Source organism: Triturus cristatus, chromosome 1_2, assembly GCF_964204655.1.
Source record: "Triturus cristatus chromosome 1_2, aTriCri1.1, whole genome shotgun sequence".
Lineage (NCBI taxonomy): Eukaryota > Metazoa > Chordata > Amphibia > Caudata > Salamandridae > Triturus > Triturus cristatus.
In genome coordinates this window covers 1,015,479,063-1,015,503,341 of record NC_140580.1, presented here as the reverse complement: position 1 = coordinate 1,015,503,341, position 24,279 = coordinate 1,015,479,063, and the positions used below count along the sequence as shown (strand labels likewise).

At 44.4% G+C, this 24,279-nt stretch overlaps 1 protein-coding gene across 7 annotated transcripts in view; it reads right to left on the bottom strand.

The window, feature by feature from the left end:
* Positions 1–24,279, bottom strand: part of LOC146868603 (endogenous retrovirus group PABLB member 1 Env polyprotein-like) — a 349,779-nt gene that overhangs the window by 217,483 nt on the left and 108,017 nt on the right. For 4 of the 7 annotated variants that reach the window (XM_085611933.1, XM_085611949.1, XM_085611922.1 and 1 more), the window contains one exon: positions 18,208–24,214. The exons of 2 other annotated variants lie outside the window; for them this stretch is intronic. In XM_085611933.1, the coding sequence (XP_085468059.1) occupies positions 21,881–23,425 (1,545 nt within the window). In that variant the 5' untranslated portion in view covers positions 23,426–24,214 and the 3' untranslated portion in view covers positions 18,208–21,880. Of the gene's footprint in view, positions 1–5,695; positions 5,789–18,207; positions 24,215–24,279 lie in introns of those variants that run through there. One more of the 7 variants, XR_014963082.1, reaches the window with a different exon arrangement.

The following is a 24,279-nucleotide window of genomic DNA, read 5'->3' as shown; positions in this document are numbered from 1 at the left end:
CGGAGGTCGTGAAGCTGGAGGCCGAAATACTGGAGTTGGAGGCTGATCTCGACTTAGGTGTCACCCAGGATAAGCTCCACGCCCTTAGCTTGAAACAGTTTGAATATAAATCCCTTGTAACAGATGCTGCCAAGACAATGTACAGGGAAAAGCAAGGTAGACTGTATGATGTCGGGGATAAGGCGGGTAAATTGATTGCATGGCTTGATAGGAAGGAGAGAGTGAACCGTGTGGTCCCTGTGCTTCAGAATTCTGACGGTGTGCATGTGACTTACCCTGGCGAGATTGTGGAGTGTTTTGCTGACTATTTCAGTGTGGTCTACTCCCCGGTGTCCGATAGAGATGAGGATGACTCTCGTTTCTTGTTGAGGGAAATTGCGCTGCCCTGCTTGTCTGAAGAGGATCGAGAGCGCATGGAGGCGTCGCTGTCGACCGATGAGATTGCTACCGCGATTCGTTCACTTCGTTCTGGCAAAGCTATGGGCCCCAGTGGATTGCCTATTGAATTGTACAAATTGCGCCCGGATAAAGTCGCACCGTTTCTCCTAGATATGTTTCTGGAGTCGCGTGAGCTTGGTTCCCTCCCTTGTGACCAGCGTCTGGCCACTATAGTTGTGATTCCTAAGGAGGGCAAGCCTTGTGATTGTTGTGCCTCATATAGGCCTATTTCCCTATTGAATGCTGAACCGAAGATTCTCGCCAAGGTCCTTGCTAATCGCTTACTCGCTGTCATCTGTGAACTGATTCATCCGGATCAATCTGGTTTCATTCCGCACCGGAACACTCCTCTCAACTTGCGGCGCTTACATGGCGTTCTCGCCAGGGCGGAGTTTCTCTCCGAGCCGGCCATCTTGGCTTCCTTGGACGCCACGATGGCCTTTGATACGATAGAATGGCCATATCTTTGGGCCACTCTGGCGAAGTTCGGTTTCGGTGCGGGGTTTATTAGTTGGGTGAGACTTCTATATACAGATCTGCTAGCTCAGGTTGTTGTCAATGGTAGGGTGTCCCAGCCCTTCGCTCTCGGGAGGGGTACTAGACAGGGGTGTCCGTTGTCCCCCCTGCTCTTTGCTCTTGCTCTCGAACCGCTTGCAGCCTGGCTCCGAAGGGAACCATCGATAAAGGGCATTCAGTGGGCCCCTGACTTTGAAGACCGGGTTTCGTTGTACGCCGACGATATTCTTTTGTACCTCACCTCCCCGCGTGAATCCCTTAACGTCCTCACTTCTTTCGGTAAAAACTCCGGTTTGATCATTAATTGGTCTAAATCGTGTGTGTATGTTATCTCCGGTGGCCTCCCCCCCTTACCGAATAGGTTTCCCATTCAAATTTTGCAATCCGGTTTCAAGTACTTGGGGGTCCACGTATCGTTGGACCCGGCGGTCCGCCACGAGCGTAATCTCCTTCCCTCTCTCCGGCGATTGAAGTTGGACGTGGCTCGGTGGCGTAAATTGCCGTTGTCGCCACTCGGTCGAGCGGCACTGTTTAAAATGATGTCCCTGCCCTGATTTCTCTACGCACTCCAGAACTCCTTTGATATTATTCCGGCGGCCTACTTTCGGGAGGTGGAGGGTTTACAGAGGAGACTTGTTTGGGACGGTCGCGCACGTATCGCTCTGGCAAAACTGACTCTCCCCTGGTATGACGGGGGCATCGCGCTCCCGGACATCAGGAGGTATTATTGGGCCTCCCAGTTGTCCGCCATCAACCATGCCACGTATGCACCCAGTCCGAATCCGGCTTTTGAGATGGATAAATATCAGTTGCCTGGTGGCAACTTCAAAAGAGCGCTCTACTCTCGGACGGCGGGGAGGAACCTAACGGGACCCACTAAGATTGCAGTACGTGCGTGGAAGGATGCCAATGTGGCTGTGGGATGGAATGATCGCCTGACACGAGCGACCCCCTTGTTTGCATCGGACAGATTGGGATGCCTCTGGACAACGAAAGGCTTTGATAACTGGGATATGATTGGCATTAGCAGAGTGGGTGATCTCTGGGTGAAAGGTGCGGTCAAATCCTTTGCGGTGCTTCAGAGTGAGTATGAGTTGAGTGAGAGGGAGTTCTTCAGATATGCACAGGTCCGCCACGCTTTGCTGTCGGTCTTCAAGGCCGGTACCACAGTCCCTGCATCTTCACCACTCGAGGACCGTATACTTGATGGTCCTCTGCCCGATCGTACGATTTCCTTGATTTATAAGAAATTAATCAACAATCGGGCGGACCTCCTCGTGCGTCTTAGGGAGGCCTGGACCGGAGACGGGTTGGAGTTGGATGACGAAGAGTGGCAGTCCGCACTGTCCTCCCCGAAAGACGTTGCCATTCCTGCCCGTCTCCGTCTCGTCCAGCTCAAAATTCTTTACCGTGTTTATGTGACGGGTCCTTGTTTGGTTGTGATGGGTTTTTCTTCGGATGGGTTGTGTAAGCGCGGCTGTGGAATGAGCGCCACCTTCCTTCATATCCTTTGGGAGTGCCGCGAGGTTGCGGCATATTGGCACCGTGTGCATGCTGTAATGGAGTGTGTTACTGGGGTCGCTCTGTTGCCTGAGGCTCGTCGATGTTTGTTGAATGTATGGGAGCCGAATGACTACAACGTCGCCCAGGCCCGGTGGGCGGCACTGGGGAACATGATTGCAAAGCGGGATATTGCGCAGCTTTGGGGTTCCCGACGGCCTCCTACCGTGTCAGTGTGGAAGGAGAATATGGACTGGACTGGTGCATGTTCAGAGAGAAGACGGTGTATATGGTTCGGGGCAAGCCTGGAGCGTGGGGTAGAATTTGGGGTCAGTGGAACACCTACCGAGGTAACATCTGTACGCCCCCTTTTGTAGATACTCCGGACACTTCTCCGTCCCCCTGATCCTGAGGTTCCTGGAATACTGTACCCTTTCGACTGATTGTTCTGACTTCCCCGCTGCCTCCCCCCCCCCTGGTCATCTTTATTGTCCTCCTGATTCTCTACCTAGTATGGTAGGATCCCCCCGTCGGAGCTCGACACCACCTAGACTGTTTCTTGCCTTGAGTTTTGTTTCATTGTTTCTTTGTTTGTTCCTTCTTTTTCTTTTTCAAAAATTTTAAAGATCTGTATCCGGCCTAGCGTCTGAGTTGCTTAGAATATCTCCTGTAACCCTGCTTTGCCTCTGGGGATCAGTCGCTGTTTCGTGACATCCAGCAATTGATATGCATCTACTAGCGGCCGGCCCTGGTGGTTGTAGGCCCATATTTGTAACGATGCTATATTGCACAATAAAGTTTTTCACAAAAAAATAAAATAAAAAAAAATAAAAATAAAACTCTTTTATTGGACTTCGGAAATATTTTTAAATTATGAATGAATTGAATACTATGTTGGTGAAAGTGTAGGCTCCAGTCATTATTATATATTTCAGCACATTTCTGTTCAAAATGAATAATGACGACCTCACCCGTTTTAGATTGGGTACATCCAAAGCCCTTATCTCTTATACCTAAACAGAGCCTGGGTTTTGGGTCAGACCCTTGATTCATTGTTTTATTTGGGTAAGCCCCCTTTTGCAACTGCTGTAAGAAATGTTATTCAAATGTTGGATCCTTTCCTATCATTTCATCAATGTTTTAAGCAAGTGTTTACATCTTGCATTGGTGATTGTACACAAAGCATTCCATCTCCATGTGAGCAGCTGCGCTTCACAAACCTAGATGTAAATATGTGTTGCACAGTGCCGGCTTTTGGGCGGTGCGAGCGGTGCCACCGCACCGGGTGCCAAGGTCAGGGGTCGCCATCTGTGCTCTGAAATCGACGCCAGTTGCATTGCTCAAACGCCTGCACTGAGTAAGAAAACAAAATAAAAGTTTTCGCGTGAACGTTCGGGAATTTCATTTAATTGGTCTAGGCAGATAGAGCCGAGCTCAGCTCGCTCCTCGTACCATCAGTATGTCTTCTTGCCGCCTTGATTGCTAGAGACATTCTACGCCAGCTCAATTTTGTGTGATTCCCTTTCAGTTTGTAAATTGAAACAAAGTAAGTTGTAGGCAGACACCTGGCTGCATACTTTCCCTACAACAATTTTCAGGAAACAATAAACCTGTCAGGATAACTCCGGTGATTAATGTTCTTTCTGGAGAGAGAGATCGGATCTTTGTTAAGTGGAAGTTTTGATTCAACATAAGGTAGCACAGAGGGTTAATATGCCTGCTGCAAAGAACGTGTACTATGCACATCACAAAGAGCACATAATATAAGTAAGTCAGTAGGTTACTGCTTTTGTCAGAGAGATCTTATTCTTACTTGCAGTTTTTAAGTTAAAATCCTAATGTAGAACAGTGAGCAATTAACTGTCATCAAAGAGCTTCATGAAAACTGCATGGTATAGGTTAGAGAGTTATGATTTAATCCCCAGTCTGTTTTATGTAACGTTTCCCATACACTGATTCACACCCGTGTAATTGATTCAGTGGCGTAGCAAGGTGGGTGATCCGCACCTGGCGGAACGCGTTTTGGGGCAGTGGCCTCCCACCCCCCACCCCCAGCTCTTACCTGCCGTCCTACTCTTAAATTGGCCACCCCAGGGCCGAAAACTCAATGACCGCCACGGGCCACCAAAGGGCTAGCTATGCCACTGGATTGATTGTCTCTGTGTAATATGTGTGATGTAAAGTGCCCTGACACCCTACACTGATATGAGCAATGCTACAAAACGAATATAATGCATCTGAGAAAGACTAGTTATGGAGTCTTGAGGGGCACTGTGGAAGGGTGGTAATGAGGGAATTCCTGCCGGAGGTGGGCTTTGGGGGGCGCCAACAAACATTGTTGCACAGGGCGCCACCAGAGCTAAAGCCGGCCCTGGTGTTGCATATTTGTAGGAACCTGTTTGGCATTCACAGGGCAGACAGGGGCTATCAGGCCCACACCATTATGACAGAGGTAATTTGCCAAATACAACCCTTCCTGTGGTTGACTCTCAGTCTCACCGCAAGTACTGGTGGGTGATAAATTTCACTCCGCCGCCGGATTTCTGTGCCAGAGTTTTTTCTCATTTGCAGCTCACCAATGGTAAGTTAGTGAGTGAGATTTGGCATCCCCTAGTGCGCTTTTTTGGTCGTTAGGAGGGTAGCCGGTGAGATTTTCCCAGTGCGGGCGGTGGCGGGCAGTCACAATCGTAGCGCTCAGAAAGCTGCCACTCGAGTAGAAAATCTACTTGAGCCGCAGCAAAATTAATTTGAGAAGCAGTGCCCTCCTGGTGCCATTTGTGCTGATTTTTCTGGCGAAACGTGCACTCGGCGCTAAAAATCAGTGGGAGCGGTGTGACGTGCCTAATTCTGGCCACTCGCAAAACTCTGCTAAATCTCGTAGAGTAGTGTAGTAGTGTAGGTAGTGTGAGGGACATAAGCTCAGAACTCAACAATTAACCAATAATACATTTGATTTCCAGCCCAGTGATTGTGTTTTGGAAAGAGAAAGTACTTTTTAATTATACAGCTGTGCTCAATATTACACAATTCATTCCAGCGTACATGGTGGTATGCCTGATCATTAATCTCTTGTGGGTACCACATCTCTTAGTCCCCCTATGTGCTCTCTCCCATATGGGCAACCCTAGTTGGATCTGTAATTTGGCAAATATATGGTAGATTCATGAATAAGGGTCAGGTGCTGTTTACATTCTCCCACAAGTTAAATGGTCAAGCAGTCATTGTCTACTCAGGTTCTTACCTCTGATATCTCAGTGGGTAGGATTTTAGTCTTTAGCCCTTTTCGATTCCTTCAGCATGTGCTCAGCAGTTCAGTCCCACTACGGGCAGAGACCTGCGGTGATTAAAACAGCTTCAGGGTTGGTCACTGAAGAAATCAAAAGCTGCTACTTTCGTCTTCTCTGAGCAGGGCAACAGAAAATGTAGACTTCAGGTGAGGTCCCTCACCTATAAGAAACTGTCTAGCAGACCTAGTCCAAAAGAAGCTCAAAGTCACATCACAGTCTTTGAGTACTCTGCAGAACTCTCCCTTCCTTGGTTATGAAGCTCTGGAAACGGGAACTAAGAGGGCTGATTTGAGCCCCACTTTTATACAAATGTCCAGAAAGCAGATGTGGATCTACTATCCCAAACTTCAGAACTGATTTGGGGGGATTCCCTTTCAAGTGTTCTTCACAAGCTGCCTTCCAGGCACAGCCGGCGTTGTCTTCAAACTGGGAAACCCACAACACGTGGACAATGAAGCGTGAGGTTTGTGCACCTGACTGGTATCAGTCTCTCTGAAGTAGTAATTATGGTTAGGCAAATGGGCAAGACTGACCTTGAAACTTCCTCCCATTGAATAACAGAAGCACACTCACCCTTCAATCATCCCCAAATAACAGTGCTCATTTCAGCAATTTAGCAGCCCCTAGTTAACAAAGTCTTTATGACATTTACAGAGTTAACCCTGTCTACATCCTCATCACTTCACTGTCTGGATCCACAGCCTCCAACCACAGAAATGCCGGCAATGTGGTTCCAAATCCACAATCTGAGGAAGATGTCCACATCCTCTGCCTAGGTAAAGCAGTGCATTGCAAACGAATCCCCCTGGTTTCAGTATTTGGACTCATACACACACAATCTCAATACTACCGGTACTGCATGAGTACAACAACTGCACACCCAATTGACATACACAAAGGATGCCGTTTTTCACATAATAGAAGAAGATTACACGAAAGGGACCAGTCAGCCACACCCTCACAGACACCGATAAAAAGGTCTGGTCAACTATTTGTGATCATAAAACACAGCATACTGCCACAACCTCCTATGTGCTAAACCCAAGACAGGGACAGCAGTCCTCCTTCTGAGGGTACGTTTGGTGCACCCCTCCAGGTCACAGGACCGATCCTGGACTTCACCTGGTGAGGGAAAGTCCAAGGCTATGCACACACTATAGATTACTGTGATGCCAGGGCCAAACATTGGTCGGGATACTAGGTATGCATGCAGTTGGGCACTCACAGAAGAGTTGCATGCCTGTGTATCATGCAGGGAACATTTTCTTCCCAAGTGGGTTGGACAAGGAGTGAGTCTCATTAGAGACATTCACCTGGTCACAGCAAGGGTCTGCTCATCCCAGGTGCAGCAGTTGGGAGTTAGTCCGTGCACACTGCTGCATTATGCCACATTCCTACAACAGCAAAGACTGTAAGGAGCAGCAGAATATATAGTTGTGTTTGTACTCTATTTGCATTGGGGCTCTCCACTCTGATGTCCGAGAAGGGGAACAGCACTTCACTGCTGGTGAACCAGACCGACTCCATACATGGCAACATTTTAGAAGAGGAAAGCAAGAGATTACAAAAAATAATAATCTGGTGAATGTATTTCTCCCACTGATTTCTATTGAGGGCAAGGCCTTAATCTGCTCTTTTTTCATGCATGGGACTTGCAAGTGTGCTGCTGCAAGGTCGGATATCAAAAAAGAAAAAATATGTATTTTTTTTACCTGCCAGGAGCACGGAAAAAAAACTATGGCAGGAAGCAAAAGTGTAACAAAATTGTTGTCCCCTGGCCCCCGAGCAGGTTACTGGTAGTACATACTCTGAGTCACACAAGACCAGTCCCCGTCAACAGAAGCTCATTGAAGAATCAGGTTTTAGCATGCAGGAATAGGGAGGAGGAAGACTAGCCTTGAAATAGGTAATCTCCCGCCCGAATCGGGAGGGTTGTCATGTTTGCGACTCCTGCATCTTTTAAACCCCATCGTAAGTGAAGTCTGGTGTCCACCATTGATGTGAGGGGCACAGACATACAAAAAACAAAAGTCACATTTATTTTACTGCGATCTCACTTATTTAGTACTCAATATTTGAGCCGCCCCTGCTTCTTTCTCCATTTCCACTTATTTTGAGGCTAAGAGAAGTAGCATGTGGTTTTGAACTATTGAACAGTAGAGGAGTAGAACCGTGAGGATGTAGAGTGTAAAGTCCTGCGGGACACGTTCTAGTGTTCCGCAGGAAGCTGTAACTCCGGCCACTCCCTTGAGGGCTGAACACACTGCACCCCACACCCATCCATCACGTGTGCCACGAGTGACGTGGCCCCGTCAATAAAAAGGCCCGGGTGCACGTGCTCGGGACCTGTTACTGATCTACCTTCACTGGGTGTCCGTGTCTGTTCCTTCTCCAATGTGGGCCTGAGGCCCAACATTACATAGAGGGGAGGGTACACCTGAAGCCAAGCCGTGGATATGACTGTTTAGTAAAATGCCTATAAACTTGTTTTGTATGAAGGAGAACGCATTGAGATTGAAACATTTATTTTTCGTCCTATGCCTAATCTTCTTCATGGTGTCACCTCTCCATGGTAAAGTCACACATACTCCAACCCTAAATTATTTCTGCATGTTATGCTGGAAGTGACAGGCCAGTTGCATGTGGGTTGGTGATGCTTCATGCCGGTTAAAACCGGCTCCTGCTAGGAGGATGGGGCACCAGTGCTCAGTAAATCGTTAGTGGCAATAGGTGCATGCATCACCAACACTGAGCCCAGCTACCCCAATCACCAAACATCCATCCAATAAACCGAACCCCAACCCAGAAAAAGACCTTGGCGACAGTATCAAAGGAGGTGTACTTTTTTTGCCAATGCTTGTTCTATTTCTTGTCACATAACTACAGTCTCCACTCCATTTTGCTTCACTTTTGCTTTAATGAAATTGATCTAGTCACACCGCATCATCAGCCCTGTGACGAGAAAATTAATTCAGTTCAAATGACAGTACATTTCTACAGGCATGTTTTCCTTTGTTGCTGAAAGGGGTTGCTATAATCTTTATATCCTATTGTTGTTTTTAATCAGAAGCAAGTGAAATCACATCTGTGTTAAAACGTGTCATTAATCAATCTGTGTGCGGCACTTATAAAGACAACTGACAGTAAATAAACACAATTCATTTGAACAACAATTGTAATATTTACCCTGACTGGGTAACCATTAAACTTACCATTGCACAAAGAGCAAATCAATTACTGCTTTGTAGTACATCTTTGTATCGTCACATTTTACAATACCGGAGGCAAAAGAAAGCATATATATATTTCATGATATCTGAAGACTTTTGCATTTGCAAGCTCATATGGCCACTTATTTCTCCTTGTGCTGAATTAGAAGGACATCCAGGAATGTCCTTGTTAGAAATGGGGGTCTCTAGTTGGCAAGGGCTTGCACCTTTGTCCAAATAGGGACCCTTCTTCCTAGTCAGGGTAAGGGAGTTACACTCCTAAAATAACCCCTGCTCACCCCCTTGGTAGCTTGGCACAAGCAGTCAGGCTTATCTTAGAGGCAGTGTGTAAAGCATTTGCACATAACCAACAGTAATACAGTGTAAGCACCACAAACGAACACCACACCAGTTTAGAAAAATATCCAATATTTTTATATACTTAAGACAAGACCAAAATGATACAAATCCACAATACAGTACTTAAAAATCTTCAGTTAGCAAAATAACTTTGTAAAAATACGTTGAAAACCCAGTTCGTACGAGTCGGTAGCTCGTTCCAAGCCTACCGCGATGCTGAAAACAACAGAGTCTCACAGTTCCAGCTGACCGGGTTGGTACGGGCCATCAACAGCGTGAACAGACTTGGTAACAGTACCTTTCTTATTTCGGCTCACACGGAGGTGTGAGCTGGTCGTGGCGTCCATCGTGGTTGCGGTGCAAAGTGGAAGCAGTGCAGGGCGGGGTGTCCTCTCGATGCGGTGCAGGCAGCGGCTCGGTGACGATCATCCAGACGGCGTCAGTGAGACCAAGGTGTGCGGTGCAGTGTGAGACGATGCTCGATGCAGTGCTCGTAGATTGCGATGCAGGCGACAGAGCCGGTAGGTGGGAATTGGCGTTGGTCGACCCGGACGGCTGTGTGGGACAAGGAGGTCACGGGTGTTGAGCCAGAGGTGACCCTGTCAGTGAGACCAGGCCAGCGAAGTGAAGCGAGGCAGTGCGGGCTGCGGTGTTCACAGGTTACGGTGCAAGCAGCGGCTCGGTGGTAGCGGTGTCGGTCGTCGTCGGTGAGACCAGGGTTGCGGTGCAAGATGCGGATGGTGCGGCTTGCGGTGTCTTCAGGACACAAGGCCAGCGACGAGGTCGGTGACAGTCGGTCGCGGTTCCCTCTCCTCTGTGGCAACTGAAACAACGATTTCAGGAGTGGTACCCAGAGGTTGGTGAAGTTTTTGCAGTCCCTGAGACTTCCAAACAGGAGGCCAGCTCGATTCAGGCCCTTGGAGATACTCAGCACAAGTAGAGAAAGTTCAGTCCAGTCCTTTCACTGCCCAAGGCAGAAGCAGCAGCTGCAGGCCAACCCAACAAAGCATCAACAAAGCAAAGGGGCAGTACTCCTCCTGACAGCTTTTCCAGCTCTTCTTCTTGGCAGGTTCCTTGATTCCAGCGAGTTCTCTGAAGTCTTTTCTATCCCTGAGACTTCCAAAAGGAGGCAAGCTCTACTTCAAGCCCTTTGGGAAAACTCTAACAGCAGGTTGATGAAAGCACAACCCAGTCCTTTCCCTACCCAAGGCAGAAGCAACCACTGCAGGCCAACCCCACAACAGGCAGCATAGGGGCAGTACTCCTCCTCCAGCTTTCCCGGTCCTTCTTCCTGGCAGGTTCCTTAGTTCAGAAGTAATCTAAAGTTCTGGGGTCTGGGCCCCAATATTTATACCATCAAATCCTTTGTCCTCTGAAGGCAGAGGGTCCTGTACCTAGTTCAAACCAGCTCTGGGTGCATTCTGCCTGTGTGCACCTTCTTCCTTTGTCAGTGTGGGCCAGGGTCATCAGACGCATCACAGGAGGTGGAGCCAGCATTGTGGAAGGCAGGCACAGCCCTATTCAGACCCAGGTGCTACTCCTCACACCCATCTATGTGCAGATAGGTCTATTCAGCCCTGTGCGTACTCACCCTGTCTCCTGGAGTCTCCCCCAGCCCCTGTCACTCACAAACCAAACAATACACAAGCTAGCAGAGGCAGGCTGGATGGTTAGGTAAGAAAATACCTACTTTCTAAAAGTGGTATTTTCAAACACAGAATGTTAAAACCATATTCACTAAAAGATGTATTTTATCATTCTGAGTTCAGGCATACTAAACTCGAACTTCTACCACGTTCCCAGGGTCAGTTAGGATTATAGGATGTTATAATCAAACTGCCCATTCTGGCCTATGGGGAACATAGTGAAACACAAAGTAGGCTGTAATTCACTATCAGGACATGCCACACACACCAGGGCATGTCATACCTTTCACATACAATGCACCCTGCCCACAAGGGGTACCTTGGGCCTACCTTAGGGGTGACTAACATGTAGAAAAGGGAAGGTTTAGGGACTGGCAAGTGGGTGCACTTGTCAAGTCGACATAGCAGCCCCAGGCTGCACACAGGCTCTGCAATGGCAGGCCAGAAGTACACTTTACGGGCTGTTTGCATGGGTGGCACAATCCAGTGCTGCAGCCTGCAAACAGCATTTGATTTATAGGCCCTGGCACTCGCAGTGCACTTTACTAGGACTGACACATAAATCAAATAGGCCAATCGTGGAAACACCAATCCATAACACAGTTTACAGAGAGCATATGCACTTTAGCACTGATTGGCCGTGGGAAAGTGCCCAGAGTCCTAAAACCAACACAAACAGGTCAGGAAAAAATAGGAGGAAAAAGCAAAATGTTTAGGGATAACCCTGCAAAAAGGGCCATTTCCAACAGTCCTAAACTAGAGCACCCTTTCTGATGACTTTAGACTGACCTATGTTATTACATTTAAGGAGATATTTACTCTTTCTTCTCACTCCAGCTCTGCTACCTAAACCATTGGTAAGCTGGGAAGGATCTTGGGTCATCATTTTTGAGCATTGTATGCCCCTCTTACTGTTTGGTGGGATGAGCGTTAAGTCATAATTTGGCAGTTCTCCCTCGATGCCAGACTCTCAGTTCATCCCCCTGATTTAGAGTCAGAAGAATCACAGGGTTTCTGATGCCAGAACCTCAGCTGTGTTCACCATCCAGCCCAGCAGCTACACACACAAAAAATGGACAATGGATAATCACTTTCCCTTCGAAATCGATCAGACCAATTGGTGTTTACATTGTTTTTTAAATGGAGAATTCTATTGTTTATGATCTAAAGATTTCCATAATTTTTCCTTTCGAGGAGAGATGCATGCAGCTATTCTAAGTAAGATTATTCCATACATATCTTTCGATTGGGCGAGTGCTAATTTGGCAGCCAAGAAATACATTTTGTATCGTAATGTCGATAGCAATCGTTGAGGCACTGCCCAGCTGACCTGCTGCGTAGTCCTGCAACTGGACGAGCAACTGGACCTGCCTGAGCACTGCTGGCCTCTGCTGGTGTGAGTTACTGATCCCCAAGTGGTGCCCCTCAGATCCTTTGCACTTGGGGATAGATTTACTAACATTCTGCGCTGACTTTGCATCACTAAAGTCATGCATACCAGCTCAAAATGGGATGTTTGTTATTTACTTTCCTGTACAAACCTTGTTTTGCGCTGGAAAGTTGCCCAAAAGTAACCCAAAGCAGCGCGTAGCGCTGGTTTGCGTTACTTAGCACTTAGGAGGCGTTCCATGGTCTTCCCATGCAACAACCTATGGTTTTTGATGCAAAACCGGACCTACCAAAAATTTGAGACAGAATTTTGCATAAAGTTATAACAACCATTTGAAATCAGGCAGTAAAAGGAGAACTGTTGTAATTTTTCCTTTTTTACAGACTTTGCATGTGTGTTGCACTGTACAGCACACTGACAAAAATTAGATTTTTTCTAAAATTTAGTCTAAGCATGGTATTTTGTACTGGAAGGGTAGCCTTGCAGTACCAAACCTATGTTAGACTTTTTCAAACAACCTTGCACTGTGGCGCAAAGGTGTGTGCGTGGTGCTCGGCAGAAAAGTTCTGTGTTGGCGCTGGAGAGGAGAGAGCCATACATCCTGCTCTCTCCTCATGCAATGTAGTGCAGAATTTGTGGCTGATGCACGATGTTGCATGAGACTTTGGTAAATCAGGCCCTTTGTGTGGCCTCAGTTGAGATCCGTTGTAATTTTGGGCTCTTTGGGAACGTGAACAGGCCCGTTGGCACCAAAATATTTCGCCTTGCGCCCATCACCAATGCAAAATTCTGGAGAAACAACTCTTTGCACTACAACATCGACCGCTGTGGTGACTGCCAAAGCGATGCTCCAGCTATGACCACCTACAACACCAACAGTATCTTCATGCTACAGCATCTGCATTGCCCTGCCGGCCCTTAGCTATACTTTAGCAGCTATCCGTGACTCTCTCAGTGCTCCTTGCAGTCCCTTCCATCGGGAAGGGATTCCTTTACGCTGGACGGAGAAGGTAACTCTTTCAGTGCGAATAACTTGCTCTCAGTATCCGACCAATACTCCATCGTGGTCACAGGGCAAGATAGCCACAAGTGGCGCTAGGTGCTTTTAGTCTTTATTTTCGCCTAAATCTTCAAAATTGCATATCTCCAATTCTACTGATTAGATTTTTGTCATTTTGGGCTAAATTATTTATTAAATTTCACTCCGTGTTTCTAAATTGGTGTGGGATTTTTTTTGTGCTGTGTTTTCACTTTATTACTGCTTTAGGTGCTTTATGAATACTTTACACATTGCCTCTAAGTTAAGCCTGACTGCTCTGTTCCAGCCGATCAAGGGGGTGAGCACAGGTAAATTTGGGGTTGGCTTTTGCCTTACCCTTCCAAGAATTGTGATTGGTGCTTGACCAGGGCTTATACCCCTGTCAACTGACAGCCCAATTTCTTAACTGCTCATTTCTGTTGACTCAGAGAATTATCACTTTCTAACATGAGGTAAGGTCAGTCAGCCAGCTGAAGTGGTGCTGTTACAGTCTACTGTTACTAAAGCTACGTCACTTCTGGGTAAAGATAACACCCATAAAAATCGTACTTTGAAAGAAAGGACATTTTTGATGATGCCCCTTGTCTTAAGCCTTCCACAATTTTTTGTGAAATGCATACTTCTGGGAATCACACACAATACCATTGTTTATGAAATCCTCATAAAATTGAGTTTTGCACACGGATAATGTTTAACAAGAATGCGCATGGGGAGGGTTTCGGTGGTAATATTCAAACTCTCAGGAGAGGGGAGCCAAGGACAATCATGAATGGGATTTGTAGCAAAACATTATTACCATCTCGGCAGGCTTATTCAAAACTGGGGGATGGGTGCGTGGCTTGTGCCCAACAAAGATGGTGGTGTCCCACTAGCTCTCCACTGTGCAACAGGAGTTTCCTGCACTATGGAGGCGGTTTTCCTGCATTCTGATAGCCGTTTCTTGTTGTGGAGCTAACATGAGGCTTGAAGGCATTTCTGGGCTGATTTTTGTGACTTCTCTTAGTCACATTATTTTATTTCATAACGTGCTTCCCTTTGGTGCAGTGCGCGTCTCTGAGAGGATAAGGCAACAATGGAATGTTCATGAGGGGCCAGCTACAGCTTGTACTTTCTGCTAACAGAACCTTTCAATTGAGGTTTTCAGGAATATTCCAGTAAGTTTTAACTCCACAACACCTACTTTCTCATCAATTTGAGTATTTATGAACACTAATGATATGAAGCCTGTAACAGTGTAACCCAATTAAATTTAAACACAGCAGAGGGACGCTTGTAGAAATATGGATCTGGCGTCTATTATAAGCTTTATGGAGGTTTTTAAATTCATATAATTCAGTGCTTCTTACTATTGTCTCCTCTTTCGCTTCTTCACTGCTGGTTTTAGAAAAAAATACACTTTATACCAAGGTATTCAAATTGCCATTCAGTTAAAATTAATCCTGTAATGCAGCGCCTGTTAGACAATGATTGGTGCTGATCTCTGGTCATAACAAGGGTACATACTCATTCTTTATTAGTCATTGCGAGTACTACTGCTCTTTTCTCAAACAGCTATCCTTTGAGTGCTACACACTGCTATAGGAACAGACTAAGAGGAGTTCAACGTCTCTCCAAAGCATTTCCTAAAGTGTTACCTAGGTTCTCTAAACCTCTTGTTACTTCATCACCCCCTTGGTCAACACAAATCAAGATGGAGGACACAAATGCCTTGTCCTCCAGAAGTTCCTATTCATCTACATCTTCAGGAGACATTACTCTGTTTTATGCAACAGGAAAAGCTTTGGCTAAAAGATTGAAAAAAGACCCTCCTTCTTCGACAATATTCTCTCTTCAGTTTCCATGGATCTTCTTTTGGAGAAGATTAGGGCACTATGCCCATGCATAGAGGAGACCAATAAAAAACTCCAAAGCTTGGATGACACTTGGTCTAGATTGGAAGAGAGGATGGTGTTAGCTGAACAGCGCATTTCAAAACTCACCAACTCATTACATACATTCCCTCAACTTCAACATCTGATCTCTTTAGTTGAAAAAGCAGGGTGAAGATTTAGAAAACATGAACCGCCAGAATATTTTACCCATTTATGGTTTGCCAGAAGGAATGGAGTGCTCTGATCCAGTTACGTTTTTTCGGACCATTCTTCCTAAACAAATTTGGATGCTGGAGTCATCTCCTTTGAACATTCAACATGCTCACAGACTTGGCCATGTCCCTCATGCAGCATCTACTTCCAAAAGACCTCTAGGTGTTATACTGTAATTATTGGAATACATAGATCTCCCTAACGTTTGGTTATCTGCTCAACAAATTTTATGGTTTGGCAACAAAATTTACTTTTCCCAGGATTACGCTAATAATACGGCAGACAAGCAAAAAGATTTTCTTTCCTTGAGACCTGCACTCCAATCCTTTGGAGCCCAGTTTGCTCTGTTCCATCCATGCTTGTTCAAAATCACCTACAAAAATAAGACTTACACATATAAGGAGGCCATGCACGTTTTCAAGCTTTTTTTCATGAACGCAAAGTGGAGTCTATGGACACCTCCAACCTGACCAGGACCTGACTTATTTTTTGTTCTAATATTTCTGTGGTCTGTTCTCCCTCTTTGAGGCATCTTTTGTATTTATTTCCATGCTGTTATGTTAGGCTTCTCACTCTGTTTAATACTTATATAGCAAATGTCCTAATATACTCACCTTAATTTTCTCTTTGCAGGTCTCCGTTCCCCGAATTTATCTTGTGATTACTCTAGTACATCTCCTACATCATCAACCTTCTTCCCTTATGTCGCCTCCCTGGAGCTCAGATGTGACATTCTTCCATGTGGTCTCAACACCCCTGTCCTTCTTGACAATATTTATAGGTATGTTCTCTCTCACTTGTCTTCTTCATTAAATTTTTCCACTCCTCTGTCTTTCTATATTCCACAGCTTTTTCATCACGTCTTACTTTCTATGCATATTTCTATTCCTTTTTATGAGACATTTTATCTTCTAACGCTACAGTCTTTCCTTTGTTGTCTTTTGTTACTTCCAATTTAGTACACCTTATTTGTTCTCTGTTCATGCTCAAAAAACCTTTCACAATTATTAATTCCATGGCATTAAAAATTGTATCTTGGAACGTCAAGGGCTTAGTTTCACCATTCAGACGTCAGATGGTTCGATCCCATTTATCACATTCGAATGCTTATATTGCTGTTATCCAAGAAATGCACCTTACTGTGGCTGAATTTATAAAGCTGAACAGAGGGTGGATGGGTACTATTTTCTGTTTACCAGGCAATGGTAAGAACAATGGTTTTGTTGCACTATGTCATAGATCACTTAGTGCCCTATTACAAAGTCGGTCGGTGAGCCTCCGACTGCTCCTCGGAGGCTCACCGACCGACCTTATAGGTTTAAAGTCCAACCACCTAAGTATAATGTAGGTGTTTAACCTGGTCGGACGACTGACTGGCTTCCAAAGGGATCAAGGAGCCCATCGGCCAGTCAGAGGCTGCACGTAATCCCCTATGGATGGTGTTTTCTCCGTGGGGATTATGATGGCAGTTTCCAACAGGCTTTTCATGTTGGGCTTTCCGACATGAAAAGCCTGTTGGATAGCGACTTTAGGGCCCCCTAGCAGGGCTCCCATGCCTCAGCGACATCTGGTTGTGGGTCTGAGGGGCACTTATGGCGGCCCCCTGTTAATCCCTGAACCAGGTGGTAGGCACCATTAGGTGCCTGCCACCTGGTTCAGGAATTAACAGAAACTCCCATTTCACCATAGAGAAATGGGAGCTTGCAACCGCACCATGTGCTGTTGCATTGTAATTGTGGTGTTGGGACCTCCGACCGGAGGTCGGTTGGTCCTGAGACCATGGTGATGTCAGTCATGAGATACTCTGACAGACATCATAATGAGTTCCTATATGTTCATTTAATTTCACAGGAATCTGATTCTGAGGGGAGATGGTTACTCACTTGACTTTTGATCAACAGTGTTCCAGTTTAAAATGTTAACCTTTTTGACACTACTAGTCTTGAGAATCAATTTTGGTCTGAAATCACTCAAAAACCTCTACAATACACTGATGATATTTTTATTTTTGAAGCAGATTGTAATAAGATTGTTGACCCTTCATCAATAGAGTTTCTTCTTCTGCATTTATACCCAAGAAATCTCAGAAACTTTTCCTACAAGTGATTTCACAGCATGCACTGATTGATGCTTGGAGACTTTCCAATCCAGCTCAATAAAAGTGCACTAATTATTCTCCCACATTCCGATCTCAATCAAGAATCGATCAATTATATATTTATCTCACACTCCCTATCACAAAACTTGCATTCCGCTGACATAGGTTCTATTCTAATTTCAGGTCACACCCCAGTATCCATTCATCTAGACCTGGGGTCTCCAATTATTTCTGTAATAGGAGCTACTTATGTTCAATGAAAATCATTCTGAGATAACATAAATATCAGTATGTATTAGTGACCACACCAGACAAAATTACTTTAGTACCCAAAATAAATCAAGATTACCTGAGGTGATCAGGCATGGTTGCCAGCGATAGTGTAAAAAAATCACTTTGAAATGCCCTTAGCCAGGGAAATACAGAACAGTGATAAATGCAGTGCCCATGGCACCAAGGTAATAATATGAGGAATAAATCTCTCCAAAACTTCATAATGTATCACTTGTTTGTTCGTTCATAAACTTTATTTGGTTGCAAAAAACATACAGCCATAAAAGTACATAGCTAAAATCACACATATAAATATAAGTTTACGAAGGATAAAACCCATATTGTATATATGATGTTGTATAAAAGAGGTACGGTTAAAGCACATCTAAAAATAATATATACAGATAATCTTATAGTTGGATACTACAAATTAGTAATATAGACATATCAAAGTCCAGTAAATCACAGAACAATAGGATATATTGTACCCAATCCATTGGCTATTGCGATATGCTTTCCTTGTTTTAATAGCATTCGTTATAAATAATGCAACATTGTAACACACAGTGACAACTAGAAGTTAAGTGCAATTCTATGCTTCCAGATATTCTGGGCAATAAGCACAGGTTTCAAATAACAGAGCCTCAGATTCTGGTACAGTTTGCAGAATAATAGAAATTTCAAAGTGCTTTGTTTACTATAGGCATCACAGGGGCACAGAAATGCATCAGAAGGGCAAGACCCCATATGTGGAAAAGCGACTAGGTGATGCACAATTCCGCATCTCAACCTTGTCAACACAAAGCAGTGTTGTATAATATTTACGTATGTCAGATAATGGTTAGCCCCCTCTTCCTTATCCAAGGTCTTATAGAATATCACAAGCATTTTTTTTCCCCTAGTCCATATCACGTTTAGCAAGCCTAACTTGGAAAACATTTTGTTTGATCCTATTCTTGGAAGGTGATGTAAACTGCGTAATACCAGCCCAAACTGACAATTTACACAATTCACCCAGAAGAGAGTTGATATAGCCACGGTATATTTAGGGCTTTATCCAAGGTGAGACACTCAAGGATTATTTTTCTAGTAAAACTAATCTCATCCTTGGCCCAAAGTGATATCCATAGTAACAAGAGATTAACCAGAAGGAGATCCTCTACAAATTGCAAATTTACCTCATTGTGAACTATAGTGTTTGCTGCACATAGTGGCAAATATAAAAGCCTTTTTAAAAAAAAGAATTGTCCTCAGTTTGCAGGGCATGGCCATTGGCATAGCCCCAGAGACCAGCTCCATAAGTTGCCATTGTCACGCCCTTAGCTTTATTTATAGCCACCATTTCCTTAATGGTTCGGCTACCCAAACTTAAAAACTCCCTGGAAGACCTTATCCATTTTGGCTCTGGTATTTAATACATGCTGAGTCCATGAGCCGCTGCCAGATAACAAAAGGATTTTATTGAAACAATTGGTGTACTATCAATAAAAAAGGTTTTACAGGGTTAATGTAACAGTCAAATATCAGCTTTAAATACATTTTGAAAAAACAACGTCTTTCTCCAAACACCGGCTTAGGAGTTCTGAAAAATACACAGTTGCATTTCATATACACACCTTTCAAATTTTGATATACAAGTATTAATTCAAGCAATAAAAAGCTTCTAATTTAGTAGGCTGGCTGCACAGAGGAGAGCTACTTAGATGTAGATGGTGAGCTACCAGTAGCTCATGAGCTATTCATTGGAGAAACCTGATTTAGACATTTTACCCAACACTGCCAAATCTAATAGATGGAGATTCAACAATGCCCTAATTCTAGACTCTTCTTTCAATTCTGCTTTCCCTTCTTTCTTTTTTTACTTTTTGTAACTAAATTAAACAGACAAACTTGACTTCCATTGCATCTGGGAAGCTTTTAAAGCCTCTGCTTGTGGTTTATTATCAGAAAAAGAAAACAATCCTCCTAAAAATATACCGAATTCCTCCAATGTATCAAACAATGGTAATATTCTTATTACACCTCTAAATCCAAAGAGTGCCTCCAAGATCTCATTATTGCCAAATAAAGAAATCCTGGAACAATTTGAGCAATTCTTCAAATGACTATACAACCACGCCAACAGGGTCTTTAACAAATCCATATATTTCATGAAATTATTAAAAAGATATTAACATGTCTGAATTCATAGTGCTTTATCTTCCCTTAAATCAAACATAGTGACAGGGTCTGATGCTTTTACTGCTGAATTGTTCACACATTTTTCCAAACTAATTCTTCCTAAATTGTCTCTTCATATCAATTACTTTCTTTAATAAGATGAACTCTCAGGTTCTTTTTTGGGGCCAATTTTTTTGTCAACTTCAATTATAAAATCTTTTCTAAAACTTTAGCTCTCCATCTGGAAAGCTTATTGCCTAATTTGCTTGGAAAAGAACACTCTGGTTTTGTCAAGGGCCATCATATAACTGACCACACTTGTTTGTATTTTGACGTCTCCTCTAAATCTCAGCAATCACTTCATCATTCAGTTGCCATCACGCTTGATGCAGAGAAGACATTCGATCGTGCTAATTGGGCCTTCAAGTTCTATACTTTAATATAGTTGGGTTTTGGACCCAAAATAATTTCTCTTATTTCTCTTCTGTATTCCTCCCCGCACCAAGCGACCATCTATGAAAATAGGCATACTTCTTCCTATTTCCCTTTAGGTAGGGATTTTCGCGAAGGTGTCCCTCTTTCCCCATTCCTCTCTCGCTCTTGAACCTTATCTATCTAGAATTTGAAATAATCCTACAACACAGGGTATCTCATGGAATACTCAACAAATAAAGACGGAATTATCTGCTGACGATATTCTTTTTTGATATCCAAACCTCACACTTAACTTCCTGAAATTCCTCCATGAGGTTTCCTCTTATTCTCTCGTCTCTGGCTATAAATTCAATCATGACAAATGTGAAATCTTACCCTTAAATAAATATACTTTCAGAAATCATTTTTCAGCAATTTATTTCTCTTGGGATACTTCCAAAATTAAATAGTTGGGGTTATAATTTTCACAGTCGATCAAAACCTCTCTTGTTTGAGTTTAGAGGAGTGTTAACTTAAAATAAGTACCTGAGGTTCTGGACTTTTAAGAGTCCAGAGGTGTCAGGGAAACAACACCCGAAGACCCCTGAGTTCCACCTGTCTCGGTGCACAAATAAACAGAGACACGGGCTTCTCGATGGCGGCGTCAAAGACCAAGGTTTATTTACTGCAGGGACACAGAAATCATAGGAACCACACAGAGGCAGAATCTACGAGACTGTTCAATTTGTATCAAGTGGGTAGCGCCTTAAATACAAGAAAAATGTCTCGGGGCAACATTACACAAATATTTCTCATGCCCAGCCCGGTATCCCAAACAGACAATAAATAAATATCAAACAATGATTAGTTGTAGGTTTTCGGTATTCGATCAGGTTCCCTCGACAGTTCTCCATTCTTCGCCCGATCCTCCCCATCATAAAAATCGTAACCTCCCCATTGTAAAAGCCCAGAAGGAAAGGAGCAGAGCCAGGTGCAAAGGATTGAAATGTAGGATAAGAGGTGTTTATGGATCATAAACGGGCAGGGTAATCGTCTTCGGCCTTTCAGTCAGGACAACGGACACAAGAACCAGTATGGCAGGACTGGCCTCAGGCAAGGGAGGCAGCTTGATTCTGCCTAGTCATGCAGCGTCAGCCTTTCTCGGGCTCGAGCTTACGTGTCCTTAACAAGGTGACTCTGCCGGGGTCATCGTCCGTTCATTGACTATGTGAGGGCAAGAAACAAGATGGATGCCGAAACTAAAATGGATGCCATGGCTTTACAACAGAATGCCCTACTTCTCAGTGAATTCATGCTAGTTGCGCAGCGAAAACACTGTCACGTATACAATGGATCATTTGCGGTTCATTGGTACCAAAATCGTGTCAGTACTACGATATTGAATTCACGGGTTCGGATCGCTACAGAACCTCAGACCGTCCTTTTGCCCTTACATAGGCAATAACTCACTCTATGTCAGAGTCCAGTTCTATGTTCATCAGGTCACTGATATGTTGTTGTAGCATTACTCTATCCCGTGGCATATCTCTGGAAACAGGTGGTTTTCTTATGCATGATGAAACACAAACGCTACATAAGGCAGGGCCACACTGAATAATGAGACAGCATGAGAATAAAAATACCAACGCAACACCAATGACCATTAGAACCTTCCACCCCCATGCAGATAACAGATTCCAGAACCATCCCATAAGTGACCAGTCACCTTCCTCTACATGAATGGAGTCGGAGATTTTGTGTAACTTAGAGATGGCCTTGTATACTGTTGGCGCATTATCTGGGATAAAAACGCAGCAACTTGATTGGATCATTTTGCATACCCCACCTCGATCTGCAAGTAACACATCAAGAACCATACGGTTCTGTAACGTCATGAGGCGATCCGCTTGAAGCTCAGCTGTTAGGTTACTAAGGGCACCTGCAGTTTCGGTAATGGTGGATTCAACTACTCGTGTTAGTTGACGCAGGTTTCTACTGTTGACCATAGGCCCCCAGAACGGAAGGTAACCTTTGAAAAAGTCTCCTGCTTCTTGGCCAGCAGTATCTTCTTTACTGAATACACCTCTCACAACTCTTGTTTTGTGATAGTCCGGTGCAGCAGTGTATGTCGGAGGTAACAGTCGAGCGATATAACATGAGCCTGAGAAGTCAGCGGGCAGCCATGTATATGCTCTGTCTTGACAAACAAAATAGGTACCCTTAGCGGCTAAGAATGCTGGGGAAGATTGTGACGGGAACACGTATATTTCAATACAGTCACTCTTCCCAAGTCGAGCTTTCTGATTCCTCCCATTCCCTTGCAAACAGACCTGACCTTGGTGGGGTACGACCCAGATCGGAGTTGAGCTCTTACGTTTGTTCTCGCCCAGAGTAATGCCATATTCTGTAATGTTCCACCCCATGTAAACTCGCAACTCATCCTTGGGAATGTACGGAGTATTATTGACATCTCTCACCATGTCAGTGATTCCTTTTACCAAGGCTCTATTAGCAGAGTTATACCGGGTGGAACGCGGAGGTCGTGGAGGGTAGGTCTCTAGAGCATAGGCGAACAGGGTCTGAAATGCCCAGAATGATCCATTATAACTGAAAGGCAGAACCAAATAAGGGATGCCCTTGTCCATGGTATGTGGTATCAGGCCACATACCCAGCAGTTTGTTGTGTTAACCACTAGTTGATGTTGGTGCAAGAGCTGAATGAAAGTGTTATTTATAAACTCAGAGCGTCGAGCTTGTTCGTGAGCAGGAAAAGGGTGGAAAGAATGAATAGTACCAATAGTTGGGGAGGCAGAAATATGGGGAGATACTGTAGACATAACAGGTGCAAAGATCAATTGAATACCAAAAATAATTCCGCCTACTAGAGTTATAAAAACAATCAGAAGTGTCAGAGCGCATTGCATTAGGAAACATTTGCTATGTAGTATATCATACAGTTTGGTCTTGTGCACATTTATGACTTTAACCCGTCGTAATTCAGGAAGCTCCATCTTCTATAACCGTTCGCAACGGATGGTTTGTACCTGTTAAAAACTTACCTCTGTCTATCCTGGGAGTTCCCAAGATAAACAGAAGAAACCGACCTAATGTCTGATTCCCTGTAAATTAAAACAAGGCACACGTTACGACCCTACGGTAACCCAGACGGCAAGGTAAAAGGATAGCAAAAACAAAAATTTAAAAAAAAAAAGCAAGCTTCCTGACAGTACGGGATGTAATGCAATCAAAACAGTTTTACAGTTTTCAAACAAAAATGTAGTAATGCAATGTCATCAGTTCATCACATGAGAACGAAGATTGTATCTGTACTTTCCAGGTCTGGTTTGGTCTGGAAATAGCTGGTCCACAGGTGCAGAAATGTTCGACTCCACAGATGGCAAATGTTCACTTTGTGCAATACTTGGTTCAGGGTTCAACGGAACGGTTTCTGCTGAAGTGTCAAAGTTCTGCGTTTCAGTTCGTGGATGGTCCGTTAGATACTCTGCATCACTGAATGGGATGTGTCTAGGAACAGGTTCTGTCTCGGATACACCAATTCCTCGTCTAACCCAGTTGTCATAGGGAAGTGGAAGAGGGACACGCTTTGTGTGGCTGGCATGCACCCAATTCTTCCTGCCGGCCAGGCGTACTGCAGTTCTGGTTACAAGGAGGACCTGGAACGGGCCTACGAATCTCGGCTGAAGGTTTCGGGTGCGTTCGAAGTTCCGCACCACGACCTGGTCTCCAGGTTTCAACGTGTGGCCTGGACTCTCCGGCAGTTTAGGCAAGGATTCGAATACCTGTTGATGAATAAGGCTCAGTTTAGCAGTCAGATCATAAAGGTAATCAATCAACATTGGGTATT